Genomic DNA, 16,692 nt, shown 5'->3' on the forward strand with positions numbered 1-16,692 from the left:
TGATGACAGATTTCCCAGGAAGTATTGCTGATCAGTGAATCTGAGACACAGGAGGAGGAAAGCTTTCTCAAGAAGAGAGATTAGTGTTGCAAAGCTGTTGTCACTGTGCTCTAGGAGCAGCAAAATGTTTGTAACAGTACAGAAAGTGATAGGCTGGAAATTGAAATTTTTATAGCATTTTGGCATTGCTGAGACATGCAAGCAAAGAACCATTTTTCTACTGCTTGTTTTTTATTATTTTTTAAAGGTATCAGTGAATTTTTAACAAAAACAAGTCTGCTCCTCCAGCCATAGTTTGAGAAGTTCCAGAGATAGGATCCAGTATGAAGGAGTGAGTAGTAATTCAGGAGAGAGGGACAAGCAGAAGCAAAATCCACAGGAAGGGAAGACTGTTGACTACCAGGCTCTGTGCAGAGATGGGTCTTGGGTAGTAGCAGCAATAGTTGAGTCTTATCGTAAGAGTGAGGCTGTAAAATAAAGGGGGAGGGGAGGAGAAATGAGGGACACACTCCCAGTGCTTCATGCCACCCTGCTTGAGCTGGCCTCAACCAGCATCCAGGCAAACCCTTACTTTTCTGATGCGCGCGCGCATCACACACACACACACACACACACACACACACACACACACACACACACACACCCCTACCTATATATTTTAAAATACATTGGTTGGATGGTTGGAGTAAAATATTTGCTACCACTACTATTTGAAAACTAGCACTCTGACTCTCAAAATGAAATTCAGAAGCATTTTGGCCTCTGTACTATATGAATATCAGATGAAATTCATAAACATCTTGGCCTGTCTTATAAGATTGCCTTTAAAAAAAAAGAGAGAGTGGAGCTGATCTAGCAGCGAAAAGAAAGGCATGCTGCAGACTTTCCACACTGAGTGAGTTTTCAGTAGGAAAGTAACTTAGATATTTTTTTGGACAAAAGCAGCATGTGGTTTGTGTCCTAAAGTATAAATTTTACTAGAACTCCAGAGGTTAGATGTAAATGAAAGTGAATTGATGAAAAAATCTTATCTGGCCAGTCAGATAAGATCATGGCTTAAAATAATGGATCCTAGCAGAATGTTCCAGTTGGATTAAATATCATGTTTTAGAGTCAATTTCCATTAATTCACGAAGAAATTAATGTAATAAATTTGGATGAATTCAAGAATGTGGCCTTCTAGAGGAGAATAACTTTTGTAGACAGGAAGGAGCAAAGGTTGAGGATATAGATCGGTAGTAGAACACTTGCCTAGCATGCATGAGGCCCTGGGTTCGATCCCCAGTGCTGTAAATAAGAAAAAATAAAATAAATAAGAGAGAAGAGAAGGAGTAATTGTGTGGCATTCTAAAAGAGCACAGTTTAGCTTTGAGCTTAAAAATTGAGAAATGAACATGGCTTGATATAGCTGTGCCTTAGAAGGCAGTTAGGACACAGACTGTCATTTGTGGGGCCTCCTGTTTTGTGAGATGACCAGGGGATTTTGAACTTTTCAATTTATTTCACTCCTAAACTATATTGAAACAGAGGTTCAGGACAGGTACTGGAGTAGGCCCTTTTTTCTCCTATATGCTTTTCTGTGTTTGTTAAATATTTTGCAATAAGTATTTGTTACTTTTCTAATTGTTTTTATTATAACTTTTGTGGAGGAAAAAAATCACAGCATCATGAACCAATAGAAATACCGAGCTACACATCCAGCTTCTAAATGAATCTAGCAAGATTGTACAATCTGAGAAAGATAAATTGTATGATTTGAGTTTATAATCTCCCTAATTTAGATGTTGTATTTTTTTAACGAGTCATATTTTTTTAAACCTGAAATGCACATATTCAGGCATTATACATCTGTTCAAGTTGATGAGTTTCAGTAAAACCAGAGGTTTAGTTTATTCCAGGCACATTTCATTAGAACAAGAAATTAAGAGTTGTAAAAAAAAAAAATGAGAAAATCGAGCTTGTTGTTTTGGTTTTATAGGGTTAGACAATGCATGAGAAAGTGTATGAGAGATTTAAAAAAGAAACAGTAATATTGTTTCAGGAAGCAAGCAGAGCTAAGTGATACAGGATATTTTCTCTTTACTTCATTCATTTGGATAAAAAATTATTTTACATTGCTTATGTTTTAAATGGAATTTTATGATAAGAATAAAAATACCTTAGAAATTGACTTTCAGAGCCTTGTACATATATCTCAGAACTCTGGTGTACCCTCCATTAGCAACTTCAGAATCAATGTTGCTGAGAGAGGACATTAAAATTATATTTGGTGAAAAATTCTTCATTTACATATAAGTGAGATTTTTATTTAAGAAGGCTTTTTGGTACATAATAACATTTATCACTTTTCAAGTTATACATTCATAAAACATCATTATATAAATGTTTTAAATTCTATCTTGAGGATTTCCTTAGTTTAAACAAATACAATTTCCTAGTTCACAGAGAAAGCAGTACCTGTTTTATTTGAATTTACTGAATAGGAAAAGCTTTGTTAAAGAACTCTTAAGATCTTCCTAATGAAATGTATTCTTTCTGGAAGCATTTAAATCTTGCCAAGCAGAGTAAACCAATATAACAATATTAGCAACTTTTTAGATTTTCCCCAGAGAAGTGTTTTTTCCCCAAAAAAATCCAAACTTGAAATGCCAAGACCAGCTTTTTAAGTAAGTCTTTTATTTGGCTACATCCCAAGCTTTTGGCTGACTTGTATAAGCCCTTTATATGATTCTCAGACACACTGAGTAATGGCAGTAGACATTTTTACTCTGCATGTAGGTACGGGCTGTTGCTGCTTAGTGCTGTGAGTCACCATTGGATTTACTTAGGAAAGCCATTCTCAGGAGCTGAGCAAGAAGAGGGAGGCAAGAGTTCCTTTGTTTATTTAAAACTTGCTTTTCTCTAGATATAGAAAAAATTTTTTTCAAAGAATTATTTGCTATGAAAGTGCTTTTTCTACCCAGAACCAGGAGATAATCTAATGTGTGGAGGATGATCTAATATTCTCCTCCAGAGTAGAAAATTAATCTTTCTCTTATTATTTAAAATCTGATGGTCTAAGCAACAGGCATAGCATTTCAGTTAAGAAAGATAAAAACATTCTAGAGATCTGCTAAATGATATGTGTGTCTGTGTACAATAATTCCAGTATTGTGCATTCAAATATGTGGTGAGGGTAGATCTGATATTAAGTTTTCTTACCACGATAAAATAAAATTGATAGTTTTTTAAAAATCTAGACATGGGGTACCATAATTTCTTCCCCTTAGTTAAATAGGAAAAAGAACACAACTGAAAGTTTTTTACTAAATTCCGATCCTCAGGGCAGAGATAATGAATGTTGAAGGGCTTCTGAACACCCATCACATGTGAAAAAAGTATGGTAACCTGACTTTTTAAGCAAATCATGAGTGTGTTTGATTCACTCAGGTGGGCAGATCAACAGAAAGCCCTATTGACTTCGTGGTCACAGACACCATTTCTGGTGGTCAGAACAATGATGAAGCCCAGATCACTCAAAGCACCATATCAAGGTTTGCTTGCAGGATTGTGTGTGACAGAAATGAACCTTATACCGCGCGGATATTTGCAGCTGGCTTTGACTCTTCCAAAAACATATTTCTTGGAGTAAGTACTGGTAATAATTACAAATTTCAGGAAAAATACTCATTATTAGATATAGAACATTTAATGGAGACCAAAAATTTGCTTGTGATGCTTCTTGTTAGATTTTGAGATTTTAGTTTTCAGGTGGCCAGTTTGAAAAACTGTTTTTAAAAATTCATTTAATCTGGCTCCAGTGGCTTAGACAGGAGGTTCACAAGTTCAAGACTACTGTCAGTAATTTAGCGAGGCCCTAAGAAACTTAGGGAGACCCTGTCTCAAAATTAAAAAATAAAAAGGGTTGGGGATGTGACTTAGTGGTGAAGATCCTCTGGGTTCAATCAGCAGTACCAGAAAAAAACTCTAATCAATGATTAGATGATTAATAGTGTTTTGTAAGAAAACAAAATGGCTACGGCTTGTTGGCTTAATATATTTTGAAATTTTGTACCTTTAATAAAGTCATTTTTTCATGATTATTCTTTTTCCTATATCCAAAGATTAAACAAACAACAGTCATTGCTTGTTATTTGTTATGTTTGCTCTGTCAACTATAATATGTACATTAACTACTTTTTAAAGTGTATATATTACCATTATGCATATGTATTTATGGTGGATTTAATAGGTTTATTTCAGGAGGAAAAAAGTAGCCAGATCTAGATAATTACAGTCCAAGGAAAATGTTAGTGAGTTATTCATTCACTCATAAATGTTTTCCTAAGTGTTTTCTGTGTTCCATACTGAATTACAGATATGGTCTCACCGAGAATTAAAAAGTCCATGCCTTTATAAGTTTCCTTATAAATGAGCCCCCCAAATTTTATTGAATGATCAGTTTTAATATACTTCCCTCTCAAATCAATATTATTTTTGCAGGATAGGAAAAAGAAAAGAAGAGGGGAATTGCAGTGGCACAGGCAACCAAGAGTGTCTGTCTTGCCACTTATGCCTTCTGCCTTTGAGTATATAAATGCTGATTTGTAAGAAGACAAAATGGCCACTATTTGTTGGCTTAATGTTTTTTGAAATTTTGTACCTTTAATAAAGTCATTTTTTCTTGACTCTACTTCTTTCTATATCCAAATAATGAATGCATGTAAAGCATTTTTAGGAAACAGGATAAAAGCACGGCACAAGTGCAACCGAAGAAAGAAAACAGATTCTTGGATTCATGCAGGGTATGGGGGAATCTGATGGAGAAGCCCAGGCATCAGGGATTTTTCTTAAGCTCCTGAAGTGAATATAATGTATATCTAGTGATAAATAATTTATCTATTTTACCACATCTTTCATATTGTCAGAATAATTGCATATTTTATCCTATTATTATTAGCTTTAAATAGCTCCCCTGTACCCCTACTAGTATTTTAAAGAGACCCCCAATTCCCTCATTTTGAATGTTACCTTAATGTATTTTTTTATGGTCTGTGATGTACTCTCCAGGAAAAAGCAGCAAAGTGGAAAAACCCTGATGGCCACATGGATGGGCTCACTACAAATGGTGTCCTGGTGATGCATCCCAGGGGGGGCTTCACTGAGGAGTCTCAGCCTGGGGTCTGGCGTGAGATCTCTGTCTGTGGAGATGTGTACACCTTGAGAGAAACCAGGTCAGCCCAGCAAAGGGGAAAGCTGGTAAGTGGGTCCTGCTCAAGGACACATACCAAACTACGGAAACTCACTTTGGACCGTCATTTTCCACTCCCCTGAAGCTCAGAAAACCTTTGTACAGGTCTAAGTGCCAAGCCCCCTGACCCACGAAAATGAGAATTCTTAAGTTCCGAAAGTTAGAGGGACATGGCCATCCTTGTGTTAATGTTTAAACTCGTTCATAGTGGCTGTAACTTACCTTTTGCTCCTTAGTATCTTAAGAGCATAATCATTTATTACCTACCACACTACAAAATTCTACTTAAATCCACTCTAAGGAAAATGAACTTACATTTAGAGTAAAGCTTTACTGATTTGCAAAAATCCTGAGTAATCCAGGACAAGTTGGTGACATTTTTTAATTAAAGAATGATACAGACTTTCTTGAACTAAGAATCAATTAAGTTCATAGTAAGAAATGAATATAGAATTTGCTATATAATTTTTTCCAAAGTCATAGTTACAGCTTTTTACTTGATGATTCATATACTGTATTGACCTGGCTTGTTAATGCTTTCCTGCAGTTCTCACCACTTAGAGTCAGGCCCTAGAGCAGTTGGTTTGGAGCCGTTTCTTCTCTGGAGATTAATTATAATACCTTAAATGGGAAGCTTTTGGTTTCTGATCTTGCCAAAAGTTTGTGGCACAGCTTCCAAATAGTTCTTAGTACACTTCACAGTTTGGACTTCAGTTAATTGTTAAGTTGGAGCAAGAGGAAACAAATGCCTTTTCTAGATGCTAGAGAAGACGAAGTTCTTCAAGATTCCCTTAGAAAAATATAGAGAATGGAGGATGTGAGCTAGCATTTTGCAGGGAGAAAAATGATAATCAAATATTTCTATTATAGAGAAGATGGGATTCTTTTGCAGACCTGGTTTGCTGTTCTCTCCAAGGTGTTTGTTTTAGCAGAGTTGTTGCTGTTATTTCTATTTCACACCATAGTTTAGCCATTGGCACAGCGTCTGCATCTATAGTAAAGCCTAGTCTTGGAGCATCATGGCTGAATGCATATGAAAAGCATTTTCCTAGAAAAGCCAACCAATTCAATAAGTTTTGATAAATACTTTCCAAGAAATTATAAATAGGAAAGGTAATATGAATGCAATTTTTTCAAAAACCTTTTTTTTTTCCTGGTTATCTGGTAGTTTTATATAAGACTGACCTAGATCGGCCGAACTGGCTATTAATCATTACAACAGCAAGAATTAGAAAGCAGCAAGTGGTTATTGGGTACTGGGATTATGTCAGCACTTCAGACTTCAGCTCATTTACCCTGTACCACAGCTCTCTAAGGAAAGAAGAATCAGTCCATTTTATGGCTAAGGAACATTTGGCATGGATAAGTTAAATGCTTCCAAGCTTCACAAGATTCAGAGGTGGCTATAGACAGGGTTTAAATTCAGCTCCTCCTGACTGAGAGTCTGTGGTCCTAACTACCACTCAGTACCATCCCTTGGGAAGCCACACTTAGCTCTCACCAAGAGGGTTTGCACAGAGCATTTGCCTCCTGGTGATTAGAAAGCACATCCTGGACTCCACAGAGAGCTCCTTAGGTCAGGAGGGCATGCCACAGAGTGTTCCTTATCCACTCTGGTCCTTATAACGTAGTTTAGGTAACTGTGTATGCCAGGAAATTTTGCCAATGCTGCTGAAAAGAAACCACTCCAAAAAATGGCTTCTGTTGATGGGTGGGTTGTAATAAAGAGAGACTAATTTTGAAATTAGTCCCTGTAAGTAATACATAGATATGTGTTAAACTGTAGACATCTTCCTCAAATCAGGAGTTCACAGCTCTTAGATTTTATACTTGAACATCCATTCCCTGTGCCTCTTAGCTATTGCCCCATGGTATTCTTGGTTGAGGCGCATTCATCCTCTTTGCCTAGAAAAAGAACCCACCCTAGCTGACTCTACCTCTTCTCCTAATCATTACAACAGCAAGAATTAGAAAGCAGCAAGTGGTTATTGGGTACTGGCCCCTCCACCATCTTTCAAACATGCAAACCGATTTTTACAAGGCCACCTAAACCTCCTCTGACTCCCTCAGGCATGCAAGACCAGCCAGCTCTTCAGCCTGGCCCAGCTGTGCCAAAGCCCCAGCCTGGTCACCTGGCTTTGACCTCAAGTTAACTGTTGTTCCCTCAGCACTTTCTGCTGAGCATTCTTGTGCTTCCTGCACGTGTGCCTTCCTTGTAGCCCACCTCCTGACTCCTGATGTCTTGCTCAAATCTCTGTTCAAGGAAAACACTTTTAAAAACCATTGCTCGCCTTCTAACTTCATTAAAGTAACAGCAGCATCTGTTTATGTAGTATTTACTGCTTGCCAAACCTTATCCTAGGAACTTTATTTGTATTAACTTATTTAACCCTCATGATCGCCTTTTCTAAGTTTTACAAAGAAACTAAGGGATAGGGTGCTTCAGTAACCTGCCCAGGGTTATACAACTGCTAGGTGACAGAGTCAGGCTCAAACCCAAGTAGTAGGCTCCAGAGTCACAGTCTGAGCCACAATGAGGCTGTGGCCTCATGGCTTTTGACTGGCCCTTACTCACTCCTGGGTCTAGGAACATCTGCTTCCCACTGAAGAAGAGGACTCTGTTTTCTTGATTTTGGTACCCTTAGGGCTTAGCATTATCTGGCACAAGGAGGCAGAGGTCAGACTCCTGCTGACCAGGTCCAACAGTGCTGCTGTCAGCTGGTCATCAGTCTTGTAAGCACTTGGTACACAGCATAGACATCCTTTGAAAACAAAGGCTCATAGTGAAAGCTTCAGCTTGGTCCTTAGAAACGAGGATGAAGGACAGATTCAAGGTATGTGGGAAGCTAAATGTCGCCAGGAGAGTGTCAGACACTTCAGTAATGATTTCAGCCCCAAAGGATCTTCTGCATTGGCTCTGGTCTAAATGAGTATGAGTCTTTTCCACTTGTACTGGTGGGACATCTCTGTCCTTTAATGAGATCAATGACTAATTATATTATCGACTTAAGGAGTAAAAAAATAAGAGTCTAAGCTGAGCAGGGTGGTAAATGCCTGTAATCCCAAAAACTCAGGAGGCTGAGGCAGAAGGATCACAAGTTCAAGGCTAGCCTGGGCAATTTAGCAAGACATTGCCTCAAAAATGAAAATAAAAAGAAGTGCTAGGGATGTAGGTCAGTGATAGAGCACTTGCCTAGCATGTGTGAGGCCCTTCAATCCCCAGTAGCACCAAAAAAAAATAATTATTTTTTCAATTTAAAGAGATTTGTGAAGTTCATTAAAATAACCGCTGTATTAACTGAACCTAGGTGTTTTGTGCTCAAGGCTTTGCATCCTGGACATATATATTGTCTAATATTTAAATGAGAAAACTGAAGCTCAGGGGGGGTAGGTTACTCCTCTAGACCTGCTTGAAGTGAGATAAATTTCCTCCCTGGGTCTTCTTCAAAACTAGTTTTCTATTTATTTTGAGAGGAAAGTCAGAGTGATTTGCTCCATGGTTTTCAGGATTTTGCTTTTAAAAGGCATATCTGTCAAACCCATTGTAGGTAGAAAGTGAGACTAACGTCCTGCAGGATGGCTCCCTCATTGACCTGTGTGGAGCCACTCTTCTGTGGAGAACAGCAGACGGTCTTTTCCACACTCCGACTCAGAAACACATCGAGGCTCTCCGGCAGGAGATCAATGCTGCGCGACCCCAGTGTCCTGTGGGGCTCAACACCCTGGTCTTCCCCAGCATCAACAGGAAAGAAGTGGTAGAGGAGAAGCAGCCCTGGGCATATCTCAGCTGCGGCCATGTTCACGGGTACCACAACTGGGGCCATCGGAGCGACACAGAGGCCAACGAGAGGGAGTGTCCCATGTGTAGGACTGTGGGCCCCTACGTACCTCTCTGGCTTGGCTGTGAGGCAGGATTTTACGTAGATGCAGGACCACCGACTCACGCTTTCACCCCCTGTGGACATGTGTGCTCAGAAAAGTCTGCAAAATATTGGTCTCAGATTCCTCTGCCTCATGGAACTCACGCATTTCATGCTGCCTGCCCTTTCTGTGCCACACAGCTGGTTGGGGAGCAAAACTGCATTAAATTGATTTTCCAAGGTCCAGTTGACTGATGCCCTTGACAGCCATCTACTATTAACAAGTTACTGTGAAGATTTTGCCACTAACTAGAATTATACCTTTTTGTAATGCTGTTTATTAGGGAAAGGGTGGACTGAGACTGGGAAAAAAGGGGGGACACAGTGATGAAACATGGCAGGAGTTGAACAGATACCAGTGGTATCTTGCATGCTCAAAACAGCAGCATCGTCATTGAAGTCTGCTTGATTAAACCATAATATCTGTGTAATAATTGGATTTCAACTGCCATGCTTTTATTTTTAACCTTGGGCTTTTAACCAAGTTTTTTTTTTCCTTTGTAAACTTGGACAAGATTTTACAATATAGAAGAAATTTATTTGAAAGTCACTGTAAACGTGCTGTGTGGGATGGCGTTACCCAAAACATGTACGGTGTCTGGAGTGCCTGATGCAGCTAGGGTGGCGCTTTGCACAGGACTGGTGAACAGGAGACCTTAGGAACAGGGGCTTGTTTTGAAATCCGGGGCATTTTTCTAATTTATTTTTCTGACTCTCTTGGAAGGACAATATTCATATATTGTGGGATTTTTTTTTAACTTCAGTGGAATTCACTTACATAGTCACTCATCAAATACTTGGCATTTCAAACAAAGAATTTTTCCATAATTTCTTAGTCTGCCTTTTGTTACTTCTGCCTGATGTGGTTTGTCCCTTACCCTCATCTTATATGGCCAGGACTGTTTGATTAAAAAACAGCAGCTCTTAAAAGTTCTTTAATGGAGGGTGACTATTACAGCAGTAGTCATGGCCTAGGTACTATAATACCAACTTTATCTGCATATTGAATTATTTAAGATTTAAGAGTGATTAAAAATACACTGTTACTTTTTAAAACCACTTGTTTGGGTTTTATAGGGTTTCTTCTTCTTCTTCCTCCTCAAGAAAGCCAAAATTCTATGAGCCTAAAAGCAACAAATCACAATGATACAGTCATTTTTGTTCAGTCGCTTTCCACCATCTGTCACCTTCCCTTGCTGTGAAAGGAGCCCTTTAAGTTTTGAAAATGTTTGCAAATCAAACTAAATTTAAATGTGATCATTAGATATACACAAAACCAAGTGATACATCTGCAGAGATAATTTGAAATTTCTGATTTTTGAGAGCAAATGAGTGTTTACTGAGGAATAATTAAATCAGAATTTCATATGAGCTCTACCATCCCTCTCTGTTAGTTTCATTTCATTTTGATTAATAATTCTTGGATGCTCATTCTCTGTGCTTGGTACCAGAGTATCACTGCTCCCAGAATGCAGAGAATCTGTAGCTAATATAGGCCCCTGCTCGTGGAGCAAGCATTCATTTAAACTAACATCCTCATACATGGACCATCAAAGATTTGATTTACATTTTCTAATCTTTGTAAATATATGTAATTTATATGATTCTAATGTACTATATTCATACTTGAATTGGTTTTTCCATATTTTGCCTACCGGCAAACAGTTTGCCTATTTCCCGTCATTCTAACCTATTTGAATACTCTTTTCCTTAAAGTGATAAGATTTATTACTCTTAATTGCTGCTGCTTAATTTGACTTAATATTTTTAAAGTTCAGCCTGTCAGTTTTAAAATAGCTTTATTTTTCAACGGAGATCATTGTTGAGGATGAGGTATTTTTGTTTTGGGTTTTCTTTTGGTAATTTTTAAGTGATGTAAAAATCCTACAGCAGTTTTCTTATTAGTAGCTTCCTCTATTCTGTATATCTTACTCTACCTGCAGACAGAAAATAAAAGGAAAAGATGAAATTGCCTAGAATAGTGTATTAAGTGCCATCTGATCTAGCCAGAATCTCTGATGACTAGCTTTGTTGATAGAGTTGTCTTTTCAGCCTATGAGTCTATGGGCTCTGAAGAATGATAAAGGAGGTACTTGTCCCTTTTCTTGTTTTATAGCTAGAGAGTGGTTTGAGGGTTCTTGATACTCCAGGATCATCTTGTAAGGTAAATGGTATTGTACCCAGAAAGGCTGAATTTCACCTACCAAAAGAAACACAACTTTTTTTTCTAGAAAATTATGCTTTGATATCATAATTTTCCACATCAAGGACTATTTATAAATCTAGTACTTCTGCATGTTATATATGCCCAAAAGTAAGCTTACCATCTGAAGTTTCTGACTTTTACTAAACTCAGCTTAAGTGCAAGTTGAAATTTGGGCAGTAAATTCCAAGCTCTTGGAACGGGTGAGAGTGCCACCTGCTATGGCTACACATCTTTTCCTTTGGCTTCCAAATGAGGTCCTCTCCCACCCAGTCTAAGGAACCTCAGAGAGGTGGCACATCTGTAAAAGGAAACCACACTCACCTAAGCTACTCATAAGATTCCCTTATAATTTTGACTATTGAGATTTTTTTTTTTGAAGACTTGAAAGCAACTTAGTTTGTGAAAATAAAAAACTCTAGCTCACCAAAGTAGAGTAATACAGTTGAGTAAAGGTCATGTCTCCAAGGTCACTTCTTGCTTTTATGTCTGGCTTTTATGCCCCACTCGACCACTTGTACACATAAGGAATCCAATTGTCCCGGTCTCAGCCTAACCGAGATGCCTTTTTCAAATAGGTTTCCAGAAGCAAAACTCCAGTGATGTATTTCCATAGATATTTTTCTTTTCAGTTGTTTATGTCAGTTTACTACAAAAAAAAAAAAAGGATTCAGAGTGGATGGGGTACAACTCTGAGTATTTTTCTAGACTGAAATTTTTTATTAATAATCGGTGCTGCCGGGTCATGCATGCTGCAACTCTCAACATTTCCCTTATTTGGTTCAGCTTTTTGCAAAAAGGGCTACAGGTCACACTGCAGAGTATTAAGCTTTCTGGTGGATTTTTTTTTACCCCAACTATGGCCCAAAAGAATTAAAAATCTTTTAATATAAATAGAGAACATATTTATCATTCCTCAATAGTTAATTAGAGTTTGGTACCTTTGTGCCTCAGGGAAGCCACGTGATATAACTGGTTATAGAATTTCAGGGTTAGGGTTTAAGGAAAGGAGAAAGCCATTGGAAAACTGATGGGCTCCATTAAGGAGACTAATGAATCTGGATGCAGAAATATGCCAGGAACTGGCATAAACATGATTGTAGTAGAATTTATTTTCCAGTACCAATAGGAAAATCATTTTAAGTTATTATATATACTGTATTAGGAAAGTTGAGGTGAACTCTTCCTAAAGCTTCAATGCCTTTTGTTTTTGCTGACATAGAAAAATCTCAAACCTTTGTTATTTGGGAGCTCAGTATTGTTATTTGGGCACTTTTGAGAGTTTAAGGAGCACATTTTCTACTTAATTTATATGTACTATATATTATAGAATTGTTACCTGCAATTCTTGGATTTTGCTCCACTTCTTTTCTTTTTGAAAGCCATTCTGTCCTTTGGATGTGCACAGGAGGTGTGGTCACACCATTCATTGTGCTGGATGAACACCTGCTAATGTCATGTGATCTTGCCGCATAACAGTGGCATTTCTGATAGGGGATTTTTATTTTAAGCCAGACGCAGGTCCATTCCCTTGGATGTTACTCTTATGTCCCCATAGTTTAGCCTTTGTGGGGCAAGAGAATGAAGTTCTTCTGCAGCTATGGACAGAGAACACCACGCTGTTGTCATTTATGACCCAAAGGTCAATGAGACAACTTCAGGGTCTTTTTAAAAGCATTGCTGAAGCAGTAAAACAAAAGAAGGTTCAGTATTTTCTTTTTAATAAAACTTACACCCTTTCAAATAAATTTTCACCCTCGTAAAGAACCCCTAAACGAGGATGGGGGCAAATATTTTTCCAGTTGTACGTAACCATTTCTTAACATGTTTCTAAGCAAACAAAAAATAAACTCAATGAAAGGGAAGTGTTTCATTTTTAGCTAAGATGGCAGATTGCTTCTCTGTATTGAATAGTCTAGAAGTTAAGGGGGTGGTCATATTTACCATGTATAGTGTTATGAGCAGTTAAATTTTATGAATATATTTGTAAAATTGTTCTTTTATATTTCATGTCAAATTAAAAAGTTTATTTCTTCACTATTGTACCTGTGGAAATACAAGCCATTTTACAGGAAAAATCTTCAAAAACTATTAAACAGATCTCACTATGTTTGTGAGTCATTTGTCTTCAGACTCTGGTTGTCATTGGGTTCATCAGGATAGTAGGAGGAAGATACAAATGTAGGCTTGATTTCTGCATTTCTCAAACTTCCCAGTTAATCCCAAATAGTTGAGTTTATTGTTAATTGTTTTATACTCTGCACAATACATATTTAAATCTGGGTTCTGAAAATCAAAAATTTATTAAAGTTGGTGCTTATATCATTGTTTCTTGGGACATTTTATCACTGTCAAATAAATCTAATTTCTAGGAAAATTTAACCTGGATGATAGAATTAATTTTCTTCATGGTCATTATAGTCATGTTACTGCTTTTGTAACAGTCTCTCTTCATTTTTAACATAATAAGGATTGTATTAAAGCCTTCAAGCCTTAAGGTGGTGTTTCTGTCATAAGAAAATATATGCATGTATGACAGTTTTTTCCTCATCCCATTGATATTCAATGATTCTTAGTATTATTGAGGGAAATAGATTTTTATTTCCCAAAAAAATGCACTTATATAATAAGGTTTTTATTTTAAAAGGTAAGTGTTCCATACTTTTATCAAATCTAAGATGCTATGAATTATAAGATGTGTTACTATAGAAAAACACATCCAGTTATAATTGTAAGATACATCCCATTCAGCAAGGCACCAAAACTGTGTACGGTGGGGGGCTGTTAACAAATGGAGCTAAGACAACTGGATATCCACATACTAAAGAATGAAGTTGAACCCCTACCATTGACCCTAAATGGATCACAGAGCTACAGCTATAGAGTTCTTAGGAGGAACAGGGGTGTGTGTGGAGGGGGAACCTTGTGACCTTAGTCAATGATTTCTTAAGATTCTACACCAAGAAAACACAACAAAATGAAAAAGGAGGTAAATTGGGCAACCAAAATTTTAAGTTTTGTACATTATTAAGAGAGTAAAAAATTCGTAAAAAAAAAAAAAAAAAATATGTAAATATGTGAAGCTCAGATTGGCAAGGAACTTGTGTCCAGAATGTGAAAAAATTCTTACAATTCATTAGTTAAAAATACAACTCCATCAAATAATGGTCAAGTATTTCAATAGACTTTTTACAAAGAAGATACACAAATGGTCAGTGAGCCCATGAAAACATGTTCAACATCATTAGCCATCAGGGAAATGCAAATTAAAACAATACAATGCCATTTTATATCAAGATGACTAAAATAAAAAGAAACAATAACAAATGTTGGCAAAGAAGCTGGAATATTAGCACCCCCAAACACCTGGGATGGTAAAATGATGCAGCTGCTTTGGAACAAACAATTTGGCAGTTCCTCAGAAGGTAAAATATGCAGTTATGTGATCCATTAGTTCCAGTCCTTGGCATATACCCAAGAGAATTGAGAACATTTACACAAAAACATGAACACAAGTATTCATAGCATTCATGAGAGCAAAACAGTGAAAACTAATCAACTGAGGAATAGATAAGCAAATGTAGTATATCCATAGAAATAATATTTGGCTATAAAAATGAAGTACCAGTACATACTACAACATAGATGAACCTCAAAAACACTTAATGCAAGAAAACAGATTCAAAAGGCCACACTGTGTATGTCAGAAGTAGGGAAATCCATGGAGAAAAAAAAGTAAGATTAGTGATTGACAGGGGTTAAGGAAAGAGGAATAAGAAATGAGTAGTGTTAAGTACAGAGTTTATTTGGGGGGTAATGAAAATGTTCTAAGCTTTTGTGTGATTGTTCAACTATGTGAATGTACTAAAAACCACTGTACACTTAAAAGGGACACTTTTATAGTGTATGAATGATATCTCAATAAAACTTACTTAAAATATGCATTCTAAACTCAAAGATGTTAGATTGTGACAAATTTTGTCTTAGAATCAAAATACCATTTTATAATCTTAGGTGATTTCAGATGAAAATACGCAGAATCTTTCAAATTTTGCCTAATTTGAGAGATGTTTTCCATAGTCTTCAAACATAACTCATTCCACTTTTTTGAAAAATGAGATTTATTGTTGCATATTCCTCCATGCACAAAATATAAGAATATAATTTGGTCAATACCACCCCTCAGTGTCTCTCACCTCCAATACTCCCTCCCCCAGGCCTTTTGCTCTCCTCTCCTGAGATCCTGCATACACATCTTTTTTCCCTGTTTTCTCTCTAGTTTCCCCACAGGAGTAGCTCACTCTGTCACACTGGTACTTGCCCGTTAAAGAAAACATAAACATAAGTCTTCCAAAAACAAAAGATTAGAAGACAGCTTCATATTCTTATGGATCGACTGCTTTTTTTTCTTCTTAGGATGAAAGCATAGAATGATATTCTGAAAGCCTTCAATATCTTCATTACTAACAAACTGTTGTTCTAAGTGGAATAAAGACTAATACAGAACTATTGTAAAAAATCTAAAACATGGGAAATATAAAGAGGAAAAAGCCACTTATGATCCCATCACCCAGAGATTAACACTTCAAATATTTGGAAATGTATCTTTCTAAACAAAAAAGGAATTTTTAGCTGTGATGTCACCTTCATTTTGGTCTGTTTATCAGTTATTTCACCAGAAAGACTGTTATATGTCAGTTTTGAAATGTGGTTTTGGGAACAGAGGGAAAAGCGATTAGGTGCGCATTCACAGACTTTGTGTCTTACAAAAGGAGGCCACAATTGTCCTGGCTGCAGAGCTGTAAGCCTCAACAAACTGCTTCGAACTATTGTGCCACCCTGAAGAAAATTATGCTGCACTGGGGTGCCCAGAATGTTCTGAAGCTTCACGTCATTTTTGTCTTCTAAATGGGTTCTAGTTGAAGAATACTAAGGTCATTGTTGTTAGATAAAAGGGGTATTATGGTCTTTTTCTTGCTTAATTCCAGGTCTGAACTTTAAGCTTCCATCAGTTTCCTGAGACTTTGGCTTTAAATAGAGATTCTTTAGCTGCATCTACAAAGGCTACACTCTTGGTTTCTAGGTCTCTCCAGTGTCCCCCAAAAGCTCATGTGTGAGACAATGCAAGAAAGTTTAGAGGAGCAATGATTGGGTTTTAAGAGTCGTAACCCTATCATTGAATTAATCCCCGGACTGGATTAATTGAGTGGTAATGTAAAGTAGGTAGAGTGTGGCTGGAGGTGGTGAGTGAGTGGGGGTATGCCTTTGGGGTATATATTTTGTATCCAGCAAATGGTCTCTCTCTCTCTCTCTCTCTCTCTCTCTCTCTCTCTCTCTCT

The 16,692-nt window shown here is 37.2% G+C and overlaps 1 protein-coding gene across 1 annotated transcript in view; it reads left to right on the forward strand.

Moving 5' to 3' along the window:
- Positions 1–13,461, forward strand: part of Peli2 (pellino E3 ubiquitin protein ligase family member 2) — a gene marked incomplete at its 5' end in the record, with an annotated part of 118,505 nt that extends 105,044 nt beyond the window's left edge. The window contains 3 exons of the mRNA XM_015480916.2: positions 3,430–3,627; positions 5,050–5,238; positions 8,779–13,461. Of these exons, the coding sequence (XP_015336402.2) occupies positions 3,430–3,627; positions 5,050–5,238; positions 8,779–9,345 (954 nt within the window). The remainder of the gene's footprint in view (positions 1–3,429; positions 3,628–5,049; positions 5,239–8,778) is intronic.
- Positions 13,462–16,692: the final 3,231 nt, after the last annotated feature.

Source organism: Marmota marmota, unplaced genomic scaffold (genome assembly GCF_001458135.2).
Source record: "Marmota marmota marmota unplaced genomic scaffold, marMar, whole genome shotgun sequence".
NCBI classification, from domain to species: Eukaryota; Metazoa; Chordata; class Mammalia; order Rodentia; family Sciuridae; genus Marmota; species Marmota marmota.